Consider the following 25465-nt stretch of genomic DNA (forward strand, 5'->3'; position numbering starts at 1 on the left):
CAAGGACCCACAGTTCTCCTTCTCTTCCTAATAACCCCTCATCTTCTCCTCCTCCTCCTGCTCCTCCTCCTTCTCTTCCCCTCCCTTCCCCCTTCTCTTCTTCTTCCCCTTCTCCTTCTCCTTCTTCTCCACAAACCCCACTTCCTTTTAACACTGATGATATTGCCTAGCTTGATATTGAAATGTTTGCAAGAAACACCCCCAGGTTCAGAGAGCACAAAGGACTCCACAAAAATAGAAATACAAAGGATTCCATTTAATTCATTCGTATCAAACAGTGGCATTTGCAGTGCCAGCCTTATTTATTACAGCCCTGTTTACAAATACTGCAAAACAATGACAGCCAATATACAAGAGGTGTATTAATTTCATTTTTTTAAAAAAAACAAACAAATACCTGGAAATACAGTACAGATGTTAAACTTTACAGATTGTTTGGGAAATCCATAATTTAAGGAAGCTTGTATCCCACTGGCAATATAAAGTTTTCTCCGTGTGTCTGTGTGTGTGTCTTACATGGCTTCAGTGGAAGTGCCTTTTTTTGAAAGGATGGATCCAGATAAATTTTTATTGATTTCATTTGTATTCTGCCTGTATTATATTAACAAATAATTCCAGTTAGCGAATATATCTCCTCCTCCTCCTCCTCTTTTCCCCACAACAACCAACCTGTGAATGACTGGCCCAAGGTCATTCAACCAGCTTTTGGGCCTAAAGTAGAAACTAGAACTCACAGCCCCCTGGTGATTGGCCCAGAGTCACCCAGCTGGCTTTCATAGCTAAGGCAGAACTAGAATTCACCACCTCCTGGTTTCTAGCCTGTTGCCTTAACCACTAGAATAAACTGGCTCTCAAATAACTGGAGGTATTGCATGATGTTACTAATCTGTGCGTGGTTTTCTTCCCAGCTCTGATTGCGCTATCCATTGGGCATTAAAAATATCCTGGGCCCAAATTCAACACTCAATCTTGCCCCACCATAGTCTGCTTATGACTTCAATCCCTTGGGTGTGAACGACACAGGGTAGCAGTAATTATGTGAAGATCTTTTCCTAAATGCACGTTTAAAACAATGAACAAAAAGAAGCTGAAGCAAGAATTAAATGTACACGGTTTCTCAGAGAGCAAAAGACTAAACAACTGGGATGAAGGTCATTTGTCTAGAATAATCAAGACAAATTTCTAGTTGTCTAGAAAGACATACGGTAATGATCCAACCCAACCCAACCCAAGGTCTCTTCCAACTGTCTTATTCTGTATCGTTGACTTTCACCCAAAATGTCTTGCAGAAAATCCAGCCCTTATCAATGAGTGGATTGAGACTATCTAGCTGTTCACAGCAGCTGTAATAGCTTTTCCCCCCCATCCTTCTCTCAAACCGCAGCCCAAAATGTATTTACAAAGATGAACCCATACCCTCCAAACCCATCTCGTGCCAAAAGCAGCAGAAGCGACAGAGAGCACCAAAAGAGCAAACTTGTTAGGAATGATGTAGTAAAAGAGGAGCCCCCAAGTAGCCAAAATATCCCACCTGGAAGCAGAACTATTGGTCAGGTGGGTCCTTCAAAACAAGCCAAGATAGATCATAATCCCCCAACAAGATATATGCATATTCACAGGCAGTTTCCTCCACCCGGTGAGCTCCAGGTCTGCCGGGATTGCAATTCTCATTCTTCCCAGCCAACATGGTCAACTCCAAGAGAAACCTGGAAAATTCTAGTTCTGAAACATCTGAAGGGAACTTGATGGGAGAAAGCTACCTTAATAGAGAACATCAACATTCACAGGCAAACTCCCTTCACCTGGTAACCTCCAGATCTGCAATTCCCATTTTTCCCCAGCCAACATGATCAAAAAGGAACCTGGGAATTCTAGTTCCAGAAAGAACTGGAGTGGGAGAAAGCTGCCTTAACAAAGGTAGACATGGACTTTCCCCTGAAGCTCCCTCCACCTGGTGACCTCCAGATTGGATGGGCCTCCAATCCCCATCCTTCCCAGCTAGCATGTTGAAAGAGGAACCTGGGAATTCTAGTTCCAAAACACCTGAAGGTAACCTGATGGGAGAAAGCTGCCTTAACAACAACAAAAAACACACATCAAGGGTAGACAAAGAAGTAAGCATGAAGAAGACTCCAAAATCCTATTGGGTGAACATTTGACTTTCTTCTTTGGTTCTTTTCATTTTTTTTAAATTTTTTTATCTTTTTTTTTTAAAAAAAATTGTCCAGGGAGCAAGTGCGTAACTTCAGATGTTGTCCCTCTGCTTCACATTGGACAGCTTGACGCTCTCCTCATCGTTGGATTCGGGAGGGGGCTCATCATGGCAACCTATCATCAGCTGGTAGACCAAGACACCTGCGATGGCACCCAGGAAGGGAGCAACTATAGGGATCCACCACCAGTGTCCAGAAGTCCTGTAAGAGATACAAGCAGAAGAAACGGTGAGAGGACATGCAGTTGGCTGGGTCAAGAGGAGACAATATTGGTAGCTCAGGGCTGAACTGTAAGGTCCTGGGTACTCTCTGAGCTGGATGGCCTTTTTGTAGATGTTTCATTACCCAACTAGGTAACATCATCAGGGCTAGAAGGGAGTGGAGTTTGTGGAGAGGAGGAGGGAGGGAATTGTGGGGTCCTTGGTACTCTCTGAGCTTGGTTGTTTGTTTGTAGACATTTCATGACCCAACTAGGTAACATCATCAGTGCTAGAAAGGAGTGGGGTTTGTGGGAAGGAGGAGGAGAGGGAGGGAGGGAGGGGAGAAGGAGGAGGACTGTGAGATCCTTGGTGCTCTCCGAGCTTGATTGTTTTCCTGCAGACATTTCATGACCCAACTAGGTCACATCATCAGTGCTACCAGTATCAGCAGCACTACTATCAGTAGCACTGAAGACGTGACCTAGTTGGGTCATGAAACCTCTGCCAACAAACAACCAAGCTCAGAGAGCACCGAGGACCCCACAGTTTCCCTCCTCTTCCTCCTCCTCCTCCTTCCATAACCACGAAGGTCAGAGAGTACCAAGGAATTCACATTTATAGCTCCTCTTTACGCACCTCCCTCAATGACTTATTTCTCTTCGTGCTTTTTAAAGTCATAGGAGGTCAGTTTTCCTTCCCACCCACCCACCCCCACACCACAGACTTTGAACTATCTCCTCTTTCCACCAAATTGTACAACCAAACGTGAATTTTAGGATCCCTGCGTATCCACTTTTGGCCAGGATCCAGCAAAATAATAGCATCTATGATTGATTGGGCAATCATTAACAATGGAATTGTTCCTCGATTCCACACCCTGTCTCCATCGCCTGTGCCTTCTAGAGATTTTCCTTGACACCAAACATTGATCAATTGACACCCATCCATCAGAATAGAACTGGAAGGAACCTTGGAGGTCTTCTAGTCCAGCCCCCTGCTCAAGCAGGATACCTGATACCTTTTTGGGCCTAACCTTTTTTTTGGTCTCCTGTGCGCGCGCTTTCACACTCGCGCTTGCGTGCCAGCACCCAGAAGGCAATGCGTGCCCCCGTACACCCCCTACGCATGTGTGCGCACCCACCCACCCTTACCTGCATTGGGCCTCACAGCTGATTTTCGGCTGGTTTGAGGCCCTTTTCAGCTTCCCAGAGGCTTGAGGAAGGCTTCTGCAGGCTTCTGCAGGCTTTGCAGACCGAAAATTAAGCCCATTTAGTCACTTCTGGTATTTTTGGAGAAACAGGAAGTGATGAAACGGGCCTAGTTTTCAGCCTGCGAAGCCTGCAGAAACCTTCCTCAAGCTTCTGAGAAGCCAAAAAAGGCCTCAAACTGGCTGAAAATCAGTTGTGAGGCATGCGCATGCGCAGTAAGGTAAGTTTGCCCGCAGCTCGCGTGCTGGCACAAATGGCTCTGGCATGCCACCTGTGGCACGTGTGCCCTAGGTTCGCTATCATGGCGCTATACCATTTCAGACAAATGGCTGTCCAGTTTCTTCTGAAAAACTTCCAGTGATGGAGCACCCACAACTTCTGGATGACAAGTTGTCCCACTAATTAATTGTTGATTGTCAGGAAGTTCCTCCTTAGTTCTAGATGGCTTCTCTCCTTGAGTAGTTTCCATCCATTGTTTTTTTTTTTTTCTCTTGCCTTCTGGTGCTTTGGAGAATAGTTTGACTCCCTCTTCTTTGTGGCAGCCCCTCAAAAACTGGAACCCTGCTCTTACGTCCCTCCTACTCATTAGGTTCGCCAAGCCCAACTCCTGCAACGGTTCTTCATATCGTTTAACGAAAGGACAGAAGGATAGAAGAGTTGAAAATGGACCTTGGAGGTCTTCTAGTCCAACCTCCTTCTCAAAGTTCAGTCCAGCCGCAAAAGGCACTTACGTGAAAACTTCGGTACCCCAGCCAGCAATGGCGGTGAAGAGACGGGGGCCAAAGTCTCGGGCCGGGTTGACGGCATAACCGGAGTTGAAGCCCATGGAGGTCCCAATGACCAGGATGACGAAGCCAACTGTGAAGGCCTCCAGACCTCTAGGCACAGGGTTGTTGTACGGGTCCACAATGGCCAGGACGCAAACGATCAACGCCGCAGTGCCAATGAACTGAGAAGAAAGAAGATTAAAAAGTGGGTGCCTCAAGGAAGTAGGAATTCTTCTGAGAGTGTCTTCACAACTCCTGTGAGTGTCTTGACAATGACACCAAAGCAGTTTGCCATTCCCATACCTGTCTATCCTGCAGCCCTGGAATTTCCCCTCAAAATTTGCTGAAAAGACCTGACCGAGTTTCACTTCACATCCCAGGAAGCTACTGATGAGATATGGAATCACAGGGTTGGAAGGGACCAGGGGTGGTATTCTACCGGTTCAGACCGGTTTGGGAGAACTGGTTGTTACATTTGCATCTGGTTCACCAAACCGGTATTTGAACTGACCGGCTGGTCCCGCCCACCCCACCCCACCTCTCCCAGGAGTCTCCACATGGCCTATTTTCAATGCAGATAAGTCAGAGTCCATCTGGAGGCTCTAGGAGCATGGGAAAACAGGCCTTCCGGAAGTACCAGAAATCAGGAAACACGCCTGTTTCCTGACTTCTGGAGGGCCTCCAGAGCCCTCCCAGAGGCCTGAGGGAAGCCTCCAGACTCTGAGGAAGGTGAAAAACGGCCTTCCTAGAAGTTCTGGTAGGCCATACCCACCATATCCACGTCCACCCAACAACCAGGCAGTGAACCGGTTGCTGGGATTTTTGAATCTCACCCCTGGAAGGAACCTTGAAGGTTTTCTAGTCCAACCTACTGTCCAAGGCAGAAGACCTTAAACCACACACTTAGACCTTCTCCAGAAGGATCTGCCCCCAACCTGCCTTTTCAGGTGTCCCATCTAACGCCATCTATCCACCATGATGCTGTGTGTCTTCTACTCTTACTTTCTAAGTGTCCCAACATTACGGTCATCTCAGGAGGCTTAACAGAATGACAGAGTTGGAAGAGACCTTGGAGGTCTTCTAGTCCAATTCCCTGCTCAGGCAGGAAATCTTATACCATGAGGATGGTTCATTCTCCGAGCTTGTGGGTTGGTTTTTGAATGCTTCATTTCCAAGTTGGGAACATCTTCAGCTAAGTTTAGGGGAGTTTAAGTTTCTCCTAAACTCTGATGAAGATATTACCTAGCTTCAGGGATGGGATTATCGCACCTATTCACTAGAACCGGTTGTTAACATTCTAAGCAGTTCGGAGAACCGGTTGTTAGAGGAAATTACTGGCCTAATCCTGTAAGGAAGGCAGGAAGGAAACATTCTGGTGTTGCTTACAGAAACTGTCTCTCCGTTAACCCTTATTACGTTCTTGGCAGGACTAGACTTCCTGTCTCAGAAACTTCTCTGGAGTTATTTTTCCCTCCTTTGCTGGTCCTTTGCTTGTGTGGAGTGGCCATTCAAAGTTACAACGGCACTGAAAAAAGTAACTTATGACCATTTTTCACACTTACGACTGTTGCAGCATCCCCACAGTCATGAGAGGCCAGGCGAGGAGATGTGTGCCTCGATGTGAGTGATATTGAGTTGGCCACGCCCAGCCAATAACATGGCCACCAAGCCACGTCCACCACCTAAGCCACACCCACCACCTAAGCTACGCCCACAGAACCGGTTGTTAAAAAATTTGAATCCCACCCCTGCCTAGCCTGGTAATGAAAGGTTTGGAAACCAACCCACAAGCTCAGAGAACAAACCTTTACCCTCATCCTACACCCGAGCTACACCATTGCACACTTGTACCTTTTAGACAAAGGGTGTCCAATCTGTCAAAACAACTTGTCAACTCATGAAATCCTGACCCATCCAGTGTTGGAGCACCTACAACTTCTGAAGGAAAGCCAGAAACCCTCTACCATTCCAGACAAATGGTTGCCCAACCTCATCTTAAAAGACCTCCAGTGACGGGTTAATTGTTCCCACCGACAGGAAATTTCTCCTTAGTTCTAGGTTGCTTCTCTCCTTGGTTAGTTTCCATCCGTTGCTTCTTGTCCTGCCTTCAGGGGCTTTGGAGAATAGCTTGACTCCCTCTTCTTTGGGGCAGCCCCTAGATATTGGAACACCCCTATCATGTCACCCCACTAGTTGTTCTTTTCATTAAACTAGGCTTTGCTTAATGGGCCCTAAATATGACATTTGTGCCTTACCTGGTCAAAAAATCCATTGACGGAGTTCAAGTGTTCTGAAGGATAGGTGGCAAAGATGCCCGCTGTCCCGTTGGGGCCCACAACGAAGAGCTGGTTTTCACCGAATGCCCAGATGGCATCTGGAAAAAGGGATCAAAATAGAGAATTGAACCACCCAGAATTCCTTCACCCATCACTGCAAAAGAAGCTTATCCAAAGCTTCTTTTTTATGACCTTTTGAGAGATATATGCGATGAACTTTCAGTTTAATTTACGCACATTTTAAAGTGACAATCAAGTTATTCTAAGTCTTTTTACGTGTGTGCAACACAGGTAAAAATGAGACAGCTCTTGGATCGTGCAGATGTAATCCTCATGTTTTTTGACTATCAGACACGCCTGCGCAGAGAATACCCATGAAGATAATTCAGCTTTTTTTTACTCTTCCTATCACAATGAGAAGTTTTGAACCTTGCCCTGCTAAACAAAGGCGTCTTTTCATGTCCACAAGGATCAATAAAACTGATAGGGCCACGAGAGTTGACACAAACAGCTTAGATGCTTTGCAATCCAATATGAATTCAACATTTCTTTCGCCACGCAGATAAGATAGGGACTTTGAAAAACAAAAAGGTTCTTGTTTCAATAGAAAGAAATGTTTGTAGCTCAGGGTTAAACTGTGGAGTCCTTGGTGCTCCCTGAGGTTGGTGGTTTTCTTGCAGACATTTTATGACTCAACTAGGGAACATCATCAGTGCTAGAAGGGAGTGGGGTTTACGGAGAGGAGGTGGAGGAGGTGGAAGAGGAAGAGGAGGAGGAGGAGGAGGAGGAGGAAGAGGAGGAGGAGGATTGTGGGGTCTTTAGTGCGCTCTAATCTTTGTTGTTTTCTTGCAGACATTTTATGACTCAACTAGGGAACATCATCAGTGCTAGAAAGGAGTGGGGTTTATGGAGAGGAGGTGGAGGAGGTGGAAGAGGAAGAGGAGGAGAAGGAGGAGGAGGAAGAGGAGGAGGAGGATTGTGGGGTCTTTAGTGCGCTCTAATCTTTGTTGTTTTCTTGCAGACATTTCATGACCCAACTAGGTAACATCATCAGTGCTCGAAGGGAGTGGAATTTGTTCTCTGTTTATTTGAATTTTTTCAGCTCATCTGGATCTGATGGTCATTTGTCAGTGGATCCCACCAGTAGGAGAAAGGGACTGAAACCCAGGGGATCAATTCAAGATTATTGCAGACATGCTGCAGAATGCTAGCTCTCCATTTCTATGCATGGGGAGATGTATCTCATTAAGATAGACCTCCTAGCCTTGGGTGATGACATGAACTACCTAGATAGTTTTCAGGAATTTGGAAGCAAGTTCCTCAGGGTTCCTCTGTGATTTCAGGGTTACCTAACCCTAACCCTAACCCTACAAATGGTTTCTGTACTCTGAAATCTTTCTGGAAATCGGTTCTGGAAATGACTACAGAAACCATTTGCACCACTCAGGTGACCCTGAGGACACAGATAAACCTCCAAGTGGCCTCAACGAACCTCTAAAAAGGATGCAAATGACCAGATGTCTGCAAGGAGTATAAAATCCTTCCCTTCCCCACCATCCAGTCAGAGCTGAAGATGAGAAGCTTCTGGGATGAGAAGCGAAATGTCTTTAGAGAAAAACCAGAAAGTCCAGTTTCCTCTTGGGGAATAAAGCACCTTTGGGACAAAAATAATTTGTGTCTCTTTCTTTGATCCACTCTGGATTTCCAGAGGAAACATTTGCAGACTTCAGGAACCATTTCACTATTCAGGTGACTCTATATATTCCTTGCAGACAGCTGGTCATTTGTGTCCTTTTACAGAATCATTGAGGCCACTTGGAGATTTATCTGTGTCCTCAGGGTCACCTGAGTGGTGTAAATGAGTGTGGAGTCCACAACGCAGCTCCTTTCAGCAGTTCCAAGAAGACTCCACGCCCATTTGCACCACTCAGGTGACCCTGAGGACACAGATAAACCACCAAGTGGCCTCAATGACCCTCTAAAAAGGATGCAAATGACCAGCAAGGAATATAAAATCCTTCCATTCTCACCATCCAGTCAGAGAAGCTGAAGAAGCTTCTGGGATGAGAAGTGAAATGTCTTCAAAGAAAAACCAGAAAGTCCAGTCGCCTCTTGGGAAAAAAAGCACCTTTGGGACAACCAAGACTTGAGAATCTTTATAGACCTTTGGAAGAAAGGAACTTGGGGCCACCTTGCAGAAGATGGAGGCCAAAGGAGAAGGCCGGCCCATGAACCGACAAAGAAAGAAGTCCTTGAATTGACTCACCAAAATATAAGCCGAACACGATGCCCGCTCCGAGAAATGCTCCAATGGTTTGCGCGAGGGCGTAAATCGGAAGTTTGATCCAAGGTTCCCGAGCCATGAAGCACATCGCAAAAGTGACCGCCGGGTTCAAATGACCACCTATAAAAAATATCCCACGGTTATGTCAAAAAGTAAAATATACGTGGTTTTAGATCTAAAACCAGAAATGTTTTTTTGTTAGGTATAAGCACCAGAAAATTATAACAACGGGAATACATATTTAATAGTGTTGACAGCGGCGAGAATTGTACTTGCACAATATTGAAAGAAGGAGGATACTCCTACAGATGAGAACATAATCAAAAAGAAATTAGACTGTGCAGGGATGGATAGGTTGATGCTAAAAATAAAGGACGAGGAAGACACAGAATATTTCTCAACATAGGATTTGTTTGATCAGTGGTTAGAAAATAGAAGTAGAAATTAAAAGATAAAACATTTTTGACTATTATTATATATGTAAACAGTATATCATTATTGCTATTATTATCTTTATCATTATTAATATTAATATTAGCTTCCACTTAGCAATGGAAATTGTGGCCTCCATTGTAGCCTGTAAAACCACGGGCAGCACCCACAGTCACATAATCCTTTTTTTTTTTAACACAGCGTATCGTCAGGGCATCTCATTTACAGCAAAGCAAAGAAAGAACAAAAAGGAATATTAACATATAGTAATAGTGTAACAGAATAGTTTTAACTAGATTTCTCTTTATCTTAGCTTATTTGTAGTTCTGCTGGTTATATTGGCATACTAGCTCGATACCCGTGCTTTGCCACGAAACTATGTGGTCGGGCTTAGTTTTCGCAGGAGGAAAATAAGGGGAAGAAAATTCTGCCTCTGCCTACCAGCATCCATTGGTATTCACCTGGGTAGCGTCCTGTCAGTGTGTGAGAGAGTTGAGGGCTGTTTGGAAAGTGAAACAGTATTTGCTGTGTGAGCGTGAAGGAGACAGTAAGGAGCCTGGGCACGGCTTAGCTCAACTGTTCTGTAAAAACAAAACTGAAACTGAAAATCCTCTCCTCTGCTTGTGTTTTGCATTTGGAAGAGATTTCTTTTCAGGTGGGGAGGGGGAGTAGAACTCCTTAGCATCAGAGCGTGTTAATAATAATAATAATATAGGAAATATTCTAAATGCTCTGATGGTCATTTTGAAAAATCCTTTCTTAGTGAGCACCTAGAAGCCAAGAGGAACATAACGTGCCAAATTTCAAGTTTGTAGGCTTTACAGTTCTGGAGATTTTGTGATGATGCGTGAGGGGTATTTCACTTTTATAGATATATATAATTTATAATTATAAACCTTCTTTATATTTAGTTCATACATAGCAATCATCTTTCTTCATCTAATTTTCACCTCTTATCTCTAACCACTCATAAAATCTATTCCGTGTTAAGTAATATTCTGTATCTTCTTTGTCCTTTGTTTTTAATGTCAATCTATCCGTCTCTGCACAATCCAATATTTTCCGAACTACATCCTCGTCTGATGGAGTGCCACAATCACATAATCCTGATTTACAACATTTTTGCCGAAAACGACATTGACTTCTGGTTTTAAAAGTGCTCCGGACTGTGAAGTTCAGTGAACAAGTACAGTATGCATTCTATGACATCCGTGTTTGCTGAATTTTTGGTCATTAAAGGATCATAAAATCAAGTCGATCACGTGGTAGGCCACTTTGCAATTGTCATGACTTACAACCGTAATGGGCAAAGACTCCGTTAAGGTCATAATCTGAGGACTACTGAACTCAGGTGAGACTCTGGGATACAAGGGTGTAACGCGGGCCTTTGCATAATCCTTGCCTGCGTGTTTTGGTGTCAGGCTGGTTTGCCGTGAATGCCAAGATACGGCCCAATTGAGCCGTCCAAGGAAAACAGGCGACAAGGAACTTCATTTTTCCTTGAACTGGGTTAGTGAATGAACCCATTGTCTGGATGCTCTCGAACCTCCCCTTTGCCAACACCGCGCTTTCTCTGCCTGCCTAAAAGGAGAAGTTTGTCTGAACCCTCCCCTTGCGAACCAGGCTAAGAATGGGGTTCACAAGGATTAGGCACGGACGAGCAGTTAGTACATCACTCGTTTTTAATCATTGCATTTTAAACAAGGCGCCCTTTCTGCGTTGCCTGTGGAAGAAGAGGAAACAAGAAATGATGGAAGGAAAGAAGAGAGGGAGGGAAAGGATGGAGAGGGGAGGAGAGGGGTGGAGAAGAGAAGGGTAAGGAAAGGAAAGGAAAGGAAGGGAAGGGAAGGAAGGGAAGGGAAGGGAAGGGAAGGGAGGGAAGGAAGAAAGAAAGAAAAGAAAGAAAGAAAGAAAGAAAGAAAGAAAGAAAGAAAGAAAGAAAGAAAGAAAGAAAGAAAGAGAGAGAGAGAGGAAAGGAAGGGAAGGGAAGGGAAGGAAGGGAAGGAAAGAAGGGAAGAAGGAGGGAAGGGAAGGAAAGGAAGAAAGGAAAGGAAGGGAAGGGAAAGGAAGGGAAAGAAGGGAAGAAGGGAAGGAGAGGAGGGAAGGGAAGGGAGGGAAGGAAGAGAAGAAGGAATGGAGAGGAGAAGGAAGGGAAGAGAAGGGAAGGAAGAAAGGAAAGGAAAGGAAAGGAAAGGAAGATAGAAGGAAAAATGGAAGGGAAGAGATGGGAAGGAAAGGAAGATAGAAGGAAGAAGGGGATGACAGGGAAGAGAAAGGAAGGGAAAGAAAAGAAAGAAAGATAGAAGGAAGAAGGGGAGAGAAGAGAAGGGGAAGAGAAGGGAAGTGAATGAAAGGAAAGGAAAGGAAGATAGAAGGAAGAAGGGAAGGAAACAGAAGGGAAGGAAAGGGAAAAAGGAGAATCTGCACTGCTGAGGATGTCAGTCTGACTGCTGCCAGTCTTGTGGTGCATAAAGTGGCTGACCACAGGTGTCTGTGAGATCCATCAGGGCGCCATACCTGAGATTTGTCCAGCAATCAGAATTCCAAGCGTCACGGCAAACCCGAAGGCCAAGTTGACTGTCAGGAAGCGGGCGTGAGTCCCTCTGCTGAGCACGAGTTGGGCCACCGAACCACAGCCGAACATCTGAAAAGAAGGAAGAAACTCGGTGATGTCCAGATTTGAAGCCTCGGGAAAGCAGGGGCTAGACTAGAAGACCTCCAAGGTCCCAGCTCTATGCAATCCTAACTAGCCCAAATAAAAATGTAATTTGGGGGCAAGTTCTTATTGCAAAATGTGACACCTAGGTTCCTACAGGTGGTCCTTGGGTTACGACCAATTCCCCCCAGCGACCATTCAAACTTACAACAGTACCTCCCCTCCAACAGTACTTATGATCCGAAGTTATGACAGCTGCCTTCCCCGTGGTCATGTGACCGAGGAGGTTCAGTTTCAAATTCACAGCAGCAACCAGCTTTAGTCCAGAACAGTTGAGCTAAGCCACGCCCAGGCTCCTTGCTGTCTCCTTCTTGCTCACACAGCAAATACTCTTTCAGTTTCCAAACAGCCCTCAACTCTCTCACACACTGAGAGGATGCTAGCCAAATAAATACCAATGGATGCTGGTAGGCAGAGGCACCCCCTTATTTTCCTCCCCCAAAACTAAGTCCGACCACTTGGTTTCGTAGCGAAGCACGGATATCGAGCTAGAATCTGATATTTATTTTAAAGCAAGCAATAGAATGTATGTAGATAGTCCTTGACTTACAACACTTAATTCGGTGACCATTCAAAAATACAATGGCTGCCAGGATTCCAGCAGTTACCCCCATTTAAATCCTGAGTCTCGAGCCAAATTCCAAAGGATTTATTGGGAGTTAACACGTCCAGCACTGCCTGGGTGTAGCCGACTCTGAGACACATTATGCATTGTCACCCTCGACCCTGGTTTTCCCTCCACCCCTCTGGGTATATCCTAATTCATATTCTCCAATGGGACACGTCCATAGCCCAGAGTCATCAATCATGCTTTCCAGTTAGAATTTTGCACGGCAGAAACTTTGCTCGCTAGTTACTAGCTTTGAAAACATTTATGGAATGCACTTTCGATTTCCAAGCTGCCGCACTGCTCCCCACTCCCTTTCTGTTGGCAAGTCTTAAAAAAAAAAAAAACCATAGAAATATTTTATGAGTTGACATTGGCACTGAAAAAGTGACTCATGACCGGGTTTTTTGGCCCTTATGCTATTTCCAGCATACCCATGGTCACGCGATCAACATTTCTGATACTTGGCAACTGAGTCATGTTTATGACGGTGTCCCCTGGGTCACGGGATCCCCCTTTTACGACCGTCTGAGGAGCCAAGTTCGATGCGTACGCCGGATTCATGTAACAACTGTGTGGTTCATTGAACAGCTGCATTGATTCACTAAACAACGGTGTCCAGGAAGGGTCATACAATGGAGCCAAATTCACTGACCCACCATCTCACTTAGCCATAGAATTATTGTGCTCCATTGTAGTCAAAAGGTCTACCCACAAAGGATTTACGGAGAGTTTTTAAGTAACTAAGAAAGTGGGGGGGAGTTTCCATTTTATTTCAGGTTCTTATGCAATCAAAGTCTTGTTTGCTCTCAGGTTACTTTCTTCCTCCTCCTCCTGACCAGGAGATTAAATTTCACTCCTTGTAGCAGAGGATTTTAAAAAATAGCTGTTTGTCCTTGAGCTTTAAACAAAAAAAAAAAAGGACTTTGAATCATATTCTTTTTGCCGTTTATTATGTCAGACGATAATCTTATTTGAAAGAAAATAAGATTATTGTCTGACATAATACATAGCAAAAAGAATGTGATAAAGGACTTCCTTGTACAAGGCGTGGACAGGATAAGATTTCCCGTGGGCGCCCTTCCATACGTTTGACTTTGGTGCAACAGCGATGACAACAAGGCCCAGTTGGGCTGGACGGAAAACTGCCAAAGAAGCTTAGTTAATCAAAGCTGTCGTGTATCAGGCTGTCAAAAAACAATGGTTGTGCAATCTGAGAAAGGCTAAAGAAGAATGGCGTGCACAATTGAGCAATAAATCAAAGGTGGGTGCAAACTTGAAATCTGGAAAAGGGCCGAGACTGAAATCGTACAGAGCTGAATAACGAGAGCTGGAAGGGACCTTGGAGGTCTTCTAGTCCAACCCAATGCTCAGGCAGGAAACCCTATACCCGTGAGGGTGAACCAAGGTGGCACGCAGAGTCATTTGTGTGGGCACGTGAGCTCCAGCCAAACTTAACTGCACATCACATGCATGCGCTTCTCAGATAATTTTTGGCCCGTTTGAGGCCGTTTTTGTCCTCCCGGAGGCTCGAGGGAAGCCTCTGCAGCCTCAGGAGGCCGAAAAACGGGCCTTCTGGAAATACTGGAAGTGTCAAAACAGGGGCGTTTTTCGGCCTCCTGAGGCTGCAGAGGCTTCCCTCGAGCCTCCGGGAGGACAAAAAAGGCCTCGAACAGGCCCAAGATCAGCTGGGAGGCATGCGCCTGCGCAGTGCAGATAAGAGGGTGTGGAGAGGGTATTGCGCGTGCACGCGCAGGGGGGAACGGGACACATTGCATTGTGAGTGCCGGCATGCGCACACACGCTATCACGCGCACAGACACTTTCGGCACGCCGCAACAAAAAGATTCGCCATCACTGGCCTATATCATTTCAGACAAAGGGCTGTCCAATCTGTTCTTTCAAATCTGTACTGTTGAACAGTAGTGGGATTCACTACCAGTTCTGCACTCAAAGATCGCCTTCCGTGAGGGGAGCTGTTTTTTTAGCTCCGCTGAGGCAAATCAACTCAGCTAAAAAATCAATAGAATATAGGATGAGAAAGGGAGGCTGTGGGGCCAGTCAGAGGTGGGTTTTGCTGGTTCTCCAAACTGGTCCAAAATTTCTTCTACCAGTATGCCAGAACCAGTCCGAACCAGCTGAATATCACCTCTGGTGTTGAAGCACCCACAACTTCTGGTGGCAAGCAGTTCCACTGGTTGATTGTCCTCACTGTCACAGCTCTAGGTTGCTTCTCTCTCCTTGATTAGTTTCCATTTACTGTCTTCTTGTCCTGCCTTCAGGCGCTTTGGAGAATAGGTTGACCCCTTCCTCTTCTTTGGGGCAGCCCTCAAATGTCGGCAAACTGCTATCATGTCACCCCTAATCTTTCTCTTTGTTAGGCTAGTCATATCTTGCAACGGTTCTTCATATATTTTAGCCTTCAGCCCTCTAATCATCTCAGTTGCTCTTCTCTGCACTTTTTCCCCCCTCCGAAGTCTTAACTTCTTTTTTTATAATATGGTAACCAAAACTGGATGCAGTTGTCCAGGCGTGGCCTTACTATCTATCTTCTATCTAGGTTCTATCTTGGCCTATAATTCATTCCTCCCTATCCTAATGAATTCACTGCCTTCCTCTTGATCTGCTGCTTTACAAAATGCACATCAATGCACCAAGTCCCGCACTGCGAGTAGGTTTTGCCCAAGTGCCTGGGAAGTTAGTCTCTTCCCTTTTTCTGTGCCATCTTCACTTGGAAATCTTTTCAGGACCTTTTTACAACGTAAGAAAGAGAATCTCCTTGGGAAGCCATTGCTACGTTCAACGCTCCGATTATGCATTGTTAAATGGGCCAAAACAGAGGTGGTATTCAGCAGGTTCTGACCAGTTCTGAAGAACCGGTAGCGGAAATTTTGAGTAGTTCGGAGAACCGGCAAATCCCGTCTCTGACTGGCCCCGCCCCATCTATTCTCCACCTCCCGAGTCCCAGTTGATTGGCTGGGTATTTAGTTGCCCTGAACAGGAGAATGGAGCTGGAAAGCAGGTTAGTGGGGAAGGAATGGGATTTTGCAGTAACCTTGCCCTACCACGCCCACCAAGCCACGCCCTGATAGTAAAAATTTTTGAATCTCACCACTGGGCCAAAGGGTTTTTGTTTTTTAAAAAAAAGTTGGCCTGTGGCAGGAAAATAAAAATCAGTCCTGCTTCTTCAGGTCTCAACTCCGTGTTAGTTTTATGCTCAGGTGGTCCTTGGAGACCAATTAAAAGAACGAGTCGATCCTGGGTTCAAACAAAGTTATACTATATCCATTTACCCAGCTCCCTGGAAAAGGCTAGGAAAGAATGTCATTTCTGCACTCCTCAGCGGCTCGTGCCTTTTTTGACTCCAATTTCTTTGTCTCCCAGGATGCAAACTTTCATAGTATCCATCCCTGAGACAGCCAGGGGTGGGATTCTACAGATTTGCACCTATTCGCTAGAACCGGTTGTTAACATTCTAAGCAGTTTGGAGAACCGGTTGTTAGAAGAAATTACTGGCCTAATCCTGTAAGGAAGGCAGGAAGGAAACATTCTGGTGTTGCTTACAGAAACTGCCTCTCCGTTAACTCTTATTATATTCTTGGCAGGACTAGATTTCCTGTCTCACAGAAACGTCTCTGGAGTCCCGTTCCCCCGCCACTCCTTTGCTGGTACTTTGCTTGTCTGGAGTGACCATTCAAAGTTACTCTGGCACTGAAAAAAGTGACTTGTGACCATTTTTCACACTTACGACTATTGCACCATCCCCACAGTCACGAGAGGCCAGACGCAGAGAATACATGTTCTTGCACAGGAACAGGAAGCTCAAGCGCAAAGCCCAAGAGAAGGTATAAAAACCCAGCCACTCTCAACTCTACGTGGTCAGCTGCCCAGAATCACCCATGTGCTTCCGCTTCATCATTAAGCCATCTTTCCAATCAGAGCCTCCATTTTGTCTCCATTTTGTCTTCCAGCCTCCATTTTGTCTCCGGGGCTTTTGTCCCTGTTTGGAACTGAACCAGATGGATATTTCTTCCAACATCTTCAAGGTTTTAGCTCAGGGGTGTCCAACCTTGGGCAACTTTTCAAGACCGGTGGGTTTCAACTCCAGATGTCAACCTGTGGACTTGAAAGTCCAGAGGTCTTAAAAAGTTGCCAAGGTTGTCCAACCTTGCTGTAGCCCAGCCCAATTCGGATTCTCTAGCACGTTCTCCACCCATTAGGTATCCCGCTGCTGTTGTTCTGTTAAGCGCCCAAACGAAGCAAAATCAAGAGTCACCCAAGAGTTGGCTAAGCCAGTCACAAAGCAAACGTTGGGTCCCACCCCTCGTCTCGATCCAGGTTGAACTCATCCTGGGTGACACCGCCCTTCCCCAAAATAAGAATAATAAGAGGCAAGGAAAGAGGGGAGCATGTATCCACACGAACCCTGGGAGCTCTGCTTGCAACACCGCCATTAAATCCTCTTTATCCCCCACCCTCACCCCATCTCCCCTTTCAACAGCTGCCCCACCTAGCCTAGGGGGTGCAGTGAGGAACACAGACAAAAACACCTGCAGAATTCAGTTTGTGGAACCCTGCCTTGGGATAGATCGTAAAATGCCAAAGAAGCCAGGTGGGTTCCTTCCAAAATTAATCTTCCCGTATTCCAGTTCTCCCAAATTCATTAAAAGCTGTTAATAGATTTCATCTCCAAGAGGTGGAGCGGTTCTTTTCTGAGCCTAGCATCAGGCGCACCCTGAAAAATAAAAATCTGGTTTTTTTTTTCTTTTTTCTTTTCCCCCTCCAAGCCTTCAAGAGTTCCTTTTGTTCTTCTGGGGACGCGATAGGGATCTTCCCGTATATGCATCTTCGTTAATTAAACTTGGCACCAGGGAAATCTTTCTAGAGACAGGATAATTGTGCCAGGGTTGGGCAAGGAAGCAGGCGTTCACCCGGAGTTTCATGGTGTTGTGTTTTCCAACACAACACCGTGCCTAGAGGCTCTGAAAAGAAGCTTGGTTTATGTCAAATAAGCACAATGAGGCCTTGAAATCTGATTTTGCAAAAGTATTATAATAATAATTGTGCAAACTTACAGCAACGTTAAGTCCGAACTGAGTATTTCTCAACTTTAGCAGTTTTAAGCTGCGTGGACTTCGACTCCCGAATTCTGGGAGTCGAAGTACACACAACTTAAAAGAGCTTGAGAAAGAATGCCCTAGCGGATTCAGTGTAGTTTGCCTTCTAAGTAGACTCAGAAGCAATTTTTAGACTGCAATCCTTTTGGAACTCTTTTTCCAAACAGATATATTCATACTAGCTCGATACCTGTGCTTCGCTACGAAATTATGTGATCGGACTTAGCTTTTGGGGGAGGAAAATAAGGGGGAAAATTTCTGCCTCTGCCTACCAGCCTCCATCAGCATTCATCTGGCTAATGTCCTGTCAGTGTGTGAGAGAGTTGGGGATTGTTTGGAAACTGAAAGAGTATTTGCTGCGTGAGCAAGGAGACAGCAAGGAGCCTGGGCGTGGCTTAGCTCAACTGTTCTGGACTAAAGCTGCTTGGTGCTGCTGTGAAAATAAAACTGAAACTCCCAGTGTTGGAGCATCCACAACGTCTGGAGAGAACTGTTCTACTGGTTAATTGTCCTCACTGTTAGAAAATTTCTCTTAGTTCTAGATTAATTCTCTCCTTGATTAGTTTCCACTCGTTGCTTCTTCTCCTGCCTTCTGGTGCTTTGGAGAATAGCTTGATCCCCTCTTTTTTTTGTGGCAACCTCTCAGATATTGGAAGATGCTATCATGTCATCCCAAGACCTCTTCTTTGTTAAACGAGTTACTAAACATTCCCAATTCCAACAACCGTTCTTCGTATGTTTTAGCCTCCAGTCCCCTAATGGGCATTTTAACCTTTCAAGATCTACAGAGGTCGGTAAAGACCGCAGAACTGACTTAACTCAGGACCAAAAGGGGTTCAAAAAAATATTTAGGACAGGAAATAGAATACAAACTGGAACTATTTTTACTAGGAATTATGATAGCAAAGAGGGGACCTCTCTAATAGTACATATTTTCACGGCAGCAAGAATGGGTTTTGCTCAACGGAAAGATAGAGAAATCCCAATAAAGAGACGATAAAGAAAATACTGATTGATAGATTGACTCTGGAATTGAAAAACAAAAATAAGACAGAATATTACAAGATATGGAATAAATTTTTATCAATGGTGGGAACAGAAAGGAAGGACCCAGGATAAAAAAATGAGTAGGATTTGTAGAATGGGTAAATGAGGCTACATAAATAAGTAGAGTGGAAAATGACTGATAAGATCATGGATATAAGTTAACTGTACAAAATGTAGAAATGTATGTAAGACCTGTACCATAAATTATAGTACGCATGGCAAAAAGGAATGTCAGGAAGATCACACCATGTCCAATGTTTTAATAATTTAATCAATCAAATATTTTTTTTAAAAAAATGTTTAGAGCAAACCCAGAAACAAAGAAAGTTTGCTGAGGGCTTCAGCAAGAGGACATGGTATCAAACTGCTGTTTGCAGAGACGTAAGAAATTACTTAAGCAGTTTGGCTGTAGCCCATGGAACAATCCTTATGGCTCTTTAGGAATTTGGCCTTCGGGGAAGATAGGAGATAATTTTATTACCAAAGATAGGAGATAATTTTATTGCCGCCCTGTTGCTAACCAAATATTTCTTTCTTTGTCAGATTGCCAGTTAATTATCCGGGGTGAAAGCTGAGGACAGCTATGGTTATCCATCAAATCAACTGGAGCGTGATGTCAGAAGCATATATCCAGAGGGCTGGGCCTTCTTTCTCCCCTGAGCTTTCCCAGAGTATGTTCCTCAGAGCTGGGTGAGAATTTTTCCAGGCCATGTGCAGAGTGTCTCAACCTGCGGAGCAGTGTCTCCCACAAACAACACCCACAGCCCCAAAAAGCCCCACAACCCTCTAAAACTTACACTTTGGTTTTTGAACTTACTTTCTTTCCTTCTTTCCTTCCTTTCTCTTTCTTTTTCTTTCTTTCTTAGTTCCTTTCTTTCTCTCTTTTCCTTCCTTCCTTTCCTTTCTTCTTTCCTTCCTTTCTCTTTCTTTCTTTTTTCCCTTCCTTTCTCTTTCTTTCTTTCTCCTTCTTCCTTCCTTCCTCTTTCTTTCTTTTCCTTCCTTCTTTCTTTCCTTCCTTCCTTCCTTCCTTCCTTCCTTCCTTCCTTCCTTCCTTCCTTCCTTCCTTTCTCTTTCTTTTTTCCCTTCCTTTCTCTTTCTTTCTTTCTCCTTCTTCCTTCCTTTCTCTTTCTTTCTTTTCCTTTCTTCCTTCCTTCCTTCCTTCCTTCTTTCCTTCCTTTCTCTTTCTTTCTTTTGCTTCCTTCCTTCTTTTCCTTCTTCCTTCCTCCCCTTTCCTTCCTTCCTTCCTTCCTTCCTTCCTTCCTTCCTTCCTTCCTTCCTTCCTTCCTTCCTTCCTTCTTTCTTTTCAACTTTAATTCCCCTGACATTGCTTGAAACAGTTTAAAATTGGATTTAAAAATCCAGAAATGGAAAATGTGGCGGGTTTTTTGGAGCTCGTTTTGTAATAATGCTTCACCCAGGTTTATGCATACTTTTAGCCTTGTTGAAGCTCACACTTAGAGAAAGGCAGTTATCAGGCATGTATGTGCCTTCAGTTCTACTAAGCAAAATGCAGCTGTCTGCGAAAATCATAGGCAGTAGCATTTTCTACTTTGGGACAAGATTTTATGCTGACAATTCCCATTTCGGGTTTTAGGAATAAGTGGGATTCAAATTTATTTATTGCTTTATTTGTGGAGGGCTTGGTGCTTTCTGTGTGCAGTTATTTCCTTGCAGATGTTTTATGGGCCAATTATACTATACTATATTGTACTTTACAACTATATTTATTATACAATAATACTTATTAATGATTACTTATTATGTCATAATTATGCAATATCTGAGGGGCCTTTCCAACTCTCTTATTTTATAGTCTAACTAAGCAATGCCCTCAGTGATAGAAGAGGGATTGGGGTTTGCTCTTTGTTCTGAGTTGGCTACCAATCAAGAAATTATCAAGAACATTCACACCAACTCTAGTATATAAACAGAGAGCATCCACTCACCTATTCTAGCACTGATGATGTTCCTGTAATGACCCAGAGTATCTCAGAATTATAACAAAACCCAAAACGTAACTAAAAGTCCTTTAATACCTTCCACTTGGCTTCACTGTTGAATTGTTCACAGTGGAGGAGCAAACTATTTTCAAAATAACATTTCAAAGGAAAGAAACACTGTTCACAGTCAAAGAGATGATGATGAAGCAAAAAATAAAAACAAACCGCACTGAATAAAAGTTCCATGACAAACCAGGATAGATAATTGCCAACTTCAGGAAGATAACCAGGGACAGTCCGTTGGAAGAACGCCAGCCAAGATAAACCTTCTTTAGGAATAAAACACTAATTTGTCTCCAGCGTTTGTTAGCACGCAGGTCCACACTCTTATGCAAATCTCCCACCTGCAACCCACGAAGGCGATCATGGCCCTCTCCTCCCAAGCAGACCACGTTTTACCCTGATCCTCTCTCCTCCCTGCGTGCCCTAGGATGGAGTATCTAGAATCTTACAGTCCTCCTCCTCCTCCTCCTCCTCTTCGCAAACCCCACTCCTTTCTATCCCTGATGATTTTCCCCCGCCGGGCCACGAAACGTCTGCAAGCCAACCACCCCATTCAAATCTTCACGTAGATTTATTTACAAGATTCAAAACAGATTCCCATCTTATCCCAGAATCTGGGCAGCACCCAATAGGATTGCGATAATGGGCTTCGGCTCCATTAATTTCCAGGAATGGCTTTGCATAAGGGAGCAGCAGGAGGATGAAAAGAAACAATGCGTTAACGGTGGGGTGCATCGGTGCACAGGGGCATGGCTGAGATCGCGACGCCCCGACGCCCTGCTATTTCTTCAGCGTGGCTGGTTTTCAGCTTTTGCAAACATCTCAGCTATTCCTTGAATAGATCTCCCACCTCCCCACCTTCTTCCAATGGAGCGAGGAAGCTCAGACCCCAAACCCTGGGTGGGAAAAGCAACCCAGACTCAAATGTGGTCTGCAAATATCGTTCACTTCTCTCCGAGGGTCTCAGAAAAGTTTACTTAAAATAGGAAAACAAAGAATCGCCCTTCCTTCAGAATAGAATAGAATAGAATAGAATAGAATAGAATAGAATAGAATAGAATAGAATAGAATAGAATAGAATAGAATAGAAATTAAGAATTAATTAGGAATTTGGAATGGAATGGAATGGAATGGAATGGAGTAGAGTAGAATAGAGTAGAGTAGGAGTAGGAGTAGGAATAGGAGTAGGAATAGAGTAGAGTAGAATAGAAAAGGAATTGGGAATTAATTAGGAATTTAGAATGGAATGGAGTAGAGTAGGGTAGAGTAGAGTAGAGTAGAGTAGAGTAGAATAGAATAGAATAGAATAGAATAGAATAGAATAGAATAGAATAGAATAGGAATAGAGTAGAATAGAATAGAAAAGGAATTAGGAATTAGGAATTAATTAGGAATTTAGAATGGAATGGAATAGAGTAGACTAGACTAGACTAGACTAGAGTAGAATAGGAATAGGAATAGGAATAGGAGTAGGAGTAGGAGTAGGGTAGGGTAGGGTAGGGTAGGGTAGGGTAGGGTAGGGTAGAGTAGAGTAGAGTAGAGTAGAGTAGAGTAGAGTAGAGTAGAGTAGAAAATATGGAATGGAATGGAATAGAATAACAGAATTGAAAGGGACCTTGGAGGTCTTCTAGTCCACCCCCCTGCCTAGGCAGGAAACCCTATACCCCTTCAGATTTCATCCCCCACTCATGTTACAGGGAGGGATTAAAATACTCAAAGGTTCCCAGATCCTTTGCTAGAGACAATGGATTGAGTTTGGCCAAGGAGTTGGGCCAGTGAGACTCAAAGCCCACAGGTAGTCCTTGATAAATAGGTGCAAAACCTCGCAAAGTTGCCAACCGGTGACAAACGGGATGTTTGGGGAATGTGTGGGGGTACTAAGGTGATCGCTCTCAAACAAAACTTAAACAGGAGGAGACCCAACTTATTCATAGGAATTAGCTTGCGAAGTTAGCAGTGTTTCTCTCTTTCTTCCCTTCCCTCCCTTTTTCTTTCCTTTCTTCTCTTTCTTTCTCTTGCCTTCCTTCCGCTCCCTGCCTCTCTCTCTCTCTCCTTCCTCTCTCTTTCCTCTCTTCCCTTTCCTTTCTCTCTCTCTTTTTCTTTCCCTTCCCTTTCTCTCTCTCCTCATTTCCCTTCCTTTCTCTCCTCTTCCTTCCCTTGCTCTCTCTCTCTCCTTCTTTCCCTTTCCTTTCTCTCTCTTTCTTCCCCTCTTGCTCTCTCTTCTCTCCTTCTTTCCCCTTTTCTCCCCTTCCTTCCCTTGCGCTCTCTCTCCTTCCTTCCCTTCCCTTTCTCTCTCTCTTTTCCCCTTTTCTCTCTCCTCCTTTTCCTTCCTTTCTCTCCCCTTCCTTCCCTTTCTCTCTCTCTTTCTTTCCATCGCTCTCTCTCTCTCTCTGGTGGCGACCGCTGATCTATATGAAGCAATCTGAATTCTGGAAGAAGCTGGAAGAGCCCTTTCAAGAAATTCAAATTTTTTGACACCCAATGCGCAAACTTTCTTATTAGACAGAACCTTTCAACGGTGCTTAACTGAGCTCTGTGAAACCCCAAGGCTAGCCTGTTCGAAAGAGTCGATTTTTGAAAGGATTTTCAACTCTTCATCGCTGCTGGAAGCAAATCCACTATGGGCACAACTAGTGAGAAAACCTCAGCGGTGATTTTCAGTCGCTGGCTGCATTCACACAACAGTCCGAGCCTGCTTCTTAAGCAAGCCCATTTCCTAGGTTAGAACAGTACCTTCCACCCAAAATTAACCAAACAGGTTGGATGTCAGTAGGGTAGATATTCAGCCAGAGTAAAAACAGACCAAGATTAACACTAACCAAGAATCTTGCCTTGTGTGAACAGAGCAGGAGATCTTTAGTGAATTATTCCAGGTTGTTTCTGCCATACTCCATCAGGGCATTTCATTGTGCCACAGAGAGTAAAACCTCCAATACACCCATTATTTCTCCGCTTCTCTTTCTCCTCCTCCTCCTTTCTCTCTCATTTTTCTCCTTCTCTTTCTTCTCCTCCTTCTCCCTTTCCTCTCCTTCTTCCCCTCTTTTTCCCCTTCTCCTCTTCATGGTTCTTCTCCTCCTCATCTGCCACCGCTGCCCTCATTTCTCTTTCTCCCTCTTCTTTTCCCTCCCATTATTCTCCTCTTTCTCCTTTCCCTCTCCTCCTCTTCCTCCTCCTCTTCCACCTCCACCACGAACCCTCATTTCTCCTTCTCTCTTCACCTTCTCCTTTCCTTCTTTCTTCTCCTTCTCTTTCTCCCCCTCTCCTCTTGATCCTCCTCCTCCTCCTCATTCTCCATTACTATCATAATTTCTCCTCCTCCTCCCTTTTCTCTTCTTTTTCTCCTTCTTGTTCTCCCTCTTCTTTTCTCCCTTGTTCTCCTCCTCCCTTCTCTTCTTTTTCTCCTCCTCCTCCCTTTTCTCTTCTTTTTCTCCTTCTTGTTCTCTTCCTCCCTTTCTCTTCTTTTTCTCCTCCTCCTCCCTTTTCTCTTCTTTTTCTCCTTCTTGTTCCCTTCCTCCTCCCTTTCTCTTTTTTTCTCCTCCTCCTCTTCCCTTTTCTCTTCTTTTTCTCCTCCTCCTCCTCCCTTTCTCTCTTTCTCTTTTTCTTCCTTCTTGTTCCCTTCCTCCCTTCCTCTTTCTTTTTCTCCTCCTCCTCCTCCCTTTCTTTTTCTCTTCTTGTTTTTCTCCCTTCTAGTTCTCTTCCTCCCTTTCTCTTCTTTTTCTCCTTCTAGTTCCCTTCCTCCTCCTTCTCTCTTCTTTTTCTCCCTCTCGCTTCTCTCCCTCCTTCTCCCCTCTTTCTCCCCCACCCAGCCCCCGTCCATTTACGTACCACCAAGATCAGGGTGCCCAGGCATTCAGCCAGGGCCTGCCGGAGCAACTTATTTCTGATTCGCAGCCTCGATCCAATGACTGACAGCACTTCCTTCTGCCTCCCCATGGCTCCTGGAGTTCGCAGATGCCTGGTTCTGAACTTCTCAGCCACAGCTCTCCGAGGCTCATGTTCAGAATCCAGACCTTCCCCAGCTTATAAGCAGGTGGAGATGTCCTGGATCCACCCTCCCCCGTGTGCTCCTTTGCCCTGTGGCTGCCGCTGGTGCACACCCACGCCCCGACACACCCACTGCACAGCCTTGTACGGAGTGATGTGTGGTTTTCTCTTCCTTTTTCTCCTCTTCTTGTCAGCAACGTCTCTCTCTCTCTCTCACACACACACACACACACACACACACACTCACACTGAAGTCACTGCCTGGTTCAAGCAGGGCGTTTGGACGGTTGCCAAATTTAATTCCCAACCTTCCTAAGCCGGTTGAAGGTCACAGAATAACCGAGTTGGAAGGGACCTTGGAGTTCATCTAGTCCAACCCCCTGCTTCTACCTAGGATCGAACTCCACAGCCTCCTGATCGTGAAGGGAGAGCTCCACCTGGTCTCGGACCCAGGATAACCTAGGATAGCCTAGGATAAAAGTCAACCCACATTAACAAAGGGACAGAATGAAGAATCAACCAGCAATATATATATATATATTTTGTTGGGTATTTTATCAGGCAAAAATACAATAAAGGGAATACATGTTTAATTTTACACAGGTTAACGG

The 25465-nt window shown here is 44.7% G+C and overlaps 1 protein-coding gene across 2 annotated transcripts; it reads right to left on the reverse strand.

Moving 5' to 3' along the window:
• Nucleotides 1–235: 235 nt before the first annotated feature.
• On the reverse strand, nt 236–25063 carry LOC113444929 (aquaporin-3). Of its 2 annotated transcripts, XR_015742420.1 has the most exons (7): nt 24696–25059; nt 11898–12024; nt 8931–9068; nt 6644–6762; nt 4353–4570; nt 1960–2414; nt 236–1641 (listed from the first exon to the last, which is right to left on the reverse strand). XR_015742420.1 is itself a non-coding variant. In XM_087927580.1 (6 exons), the coding sequence occupies exons 1-6, from the start codon at nt 24801–24803 to the stop codon at nt 2246–2248; spliced, it is 879 nt and encodes a 292-aa protein (XP_087783706.1). In that variant the 5' UTR covers nt 24804–25063; the 3' UTR covers nt 236–2245. The 2 variants fall into 2 exon arrangements, 1 of the variants encoding a protein (XP_087783706.1); XM_087927580.1 differs by having other exon boundaries at nt 236–2414; nt 24696–25063.
• Nucleotides 25064–25465: the final 402 nt, after the last annotated feature.

The sequence above is a fragment of the Pseudonaja textilis genome, chromosome 2 (assembly GCF_049901715.1).
Source record: "Pseudonaja textilis isolate UNSWEBS1 chromosome 2, rPseTex1.2, whole genome shotgun sequence".
Lineage (NCBI taxonomy): Eukaryota > Metazoa > Chordata > Lepidosauria > Squamata > Elapidae > Pseudonaja > Pseudonaja textilis.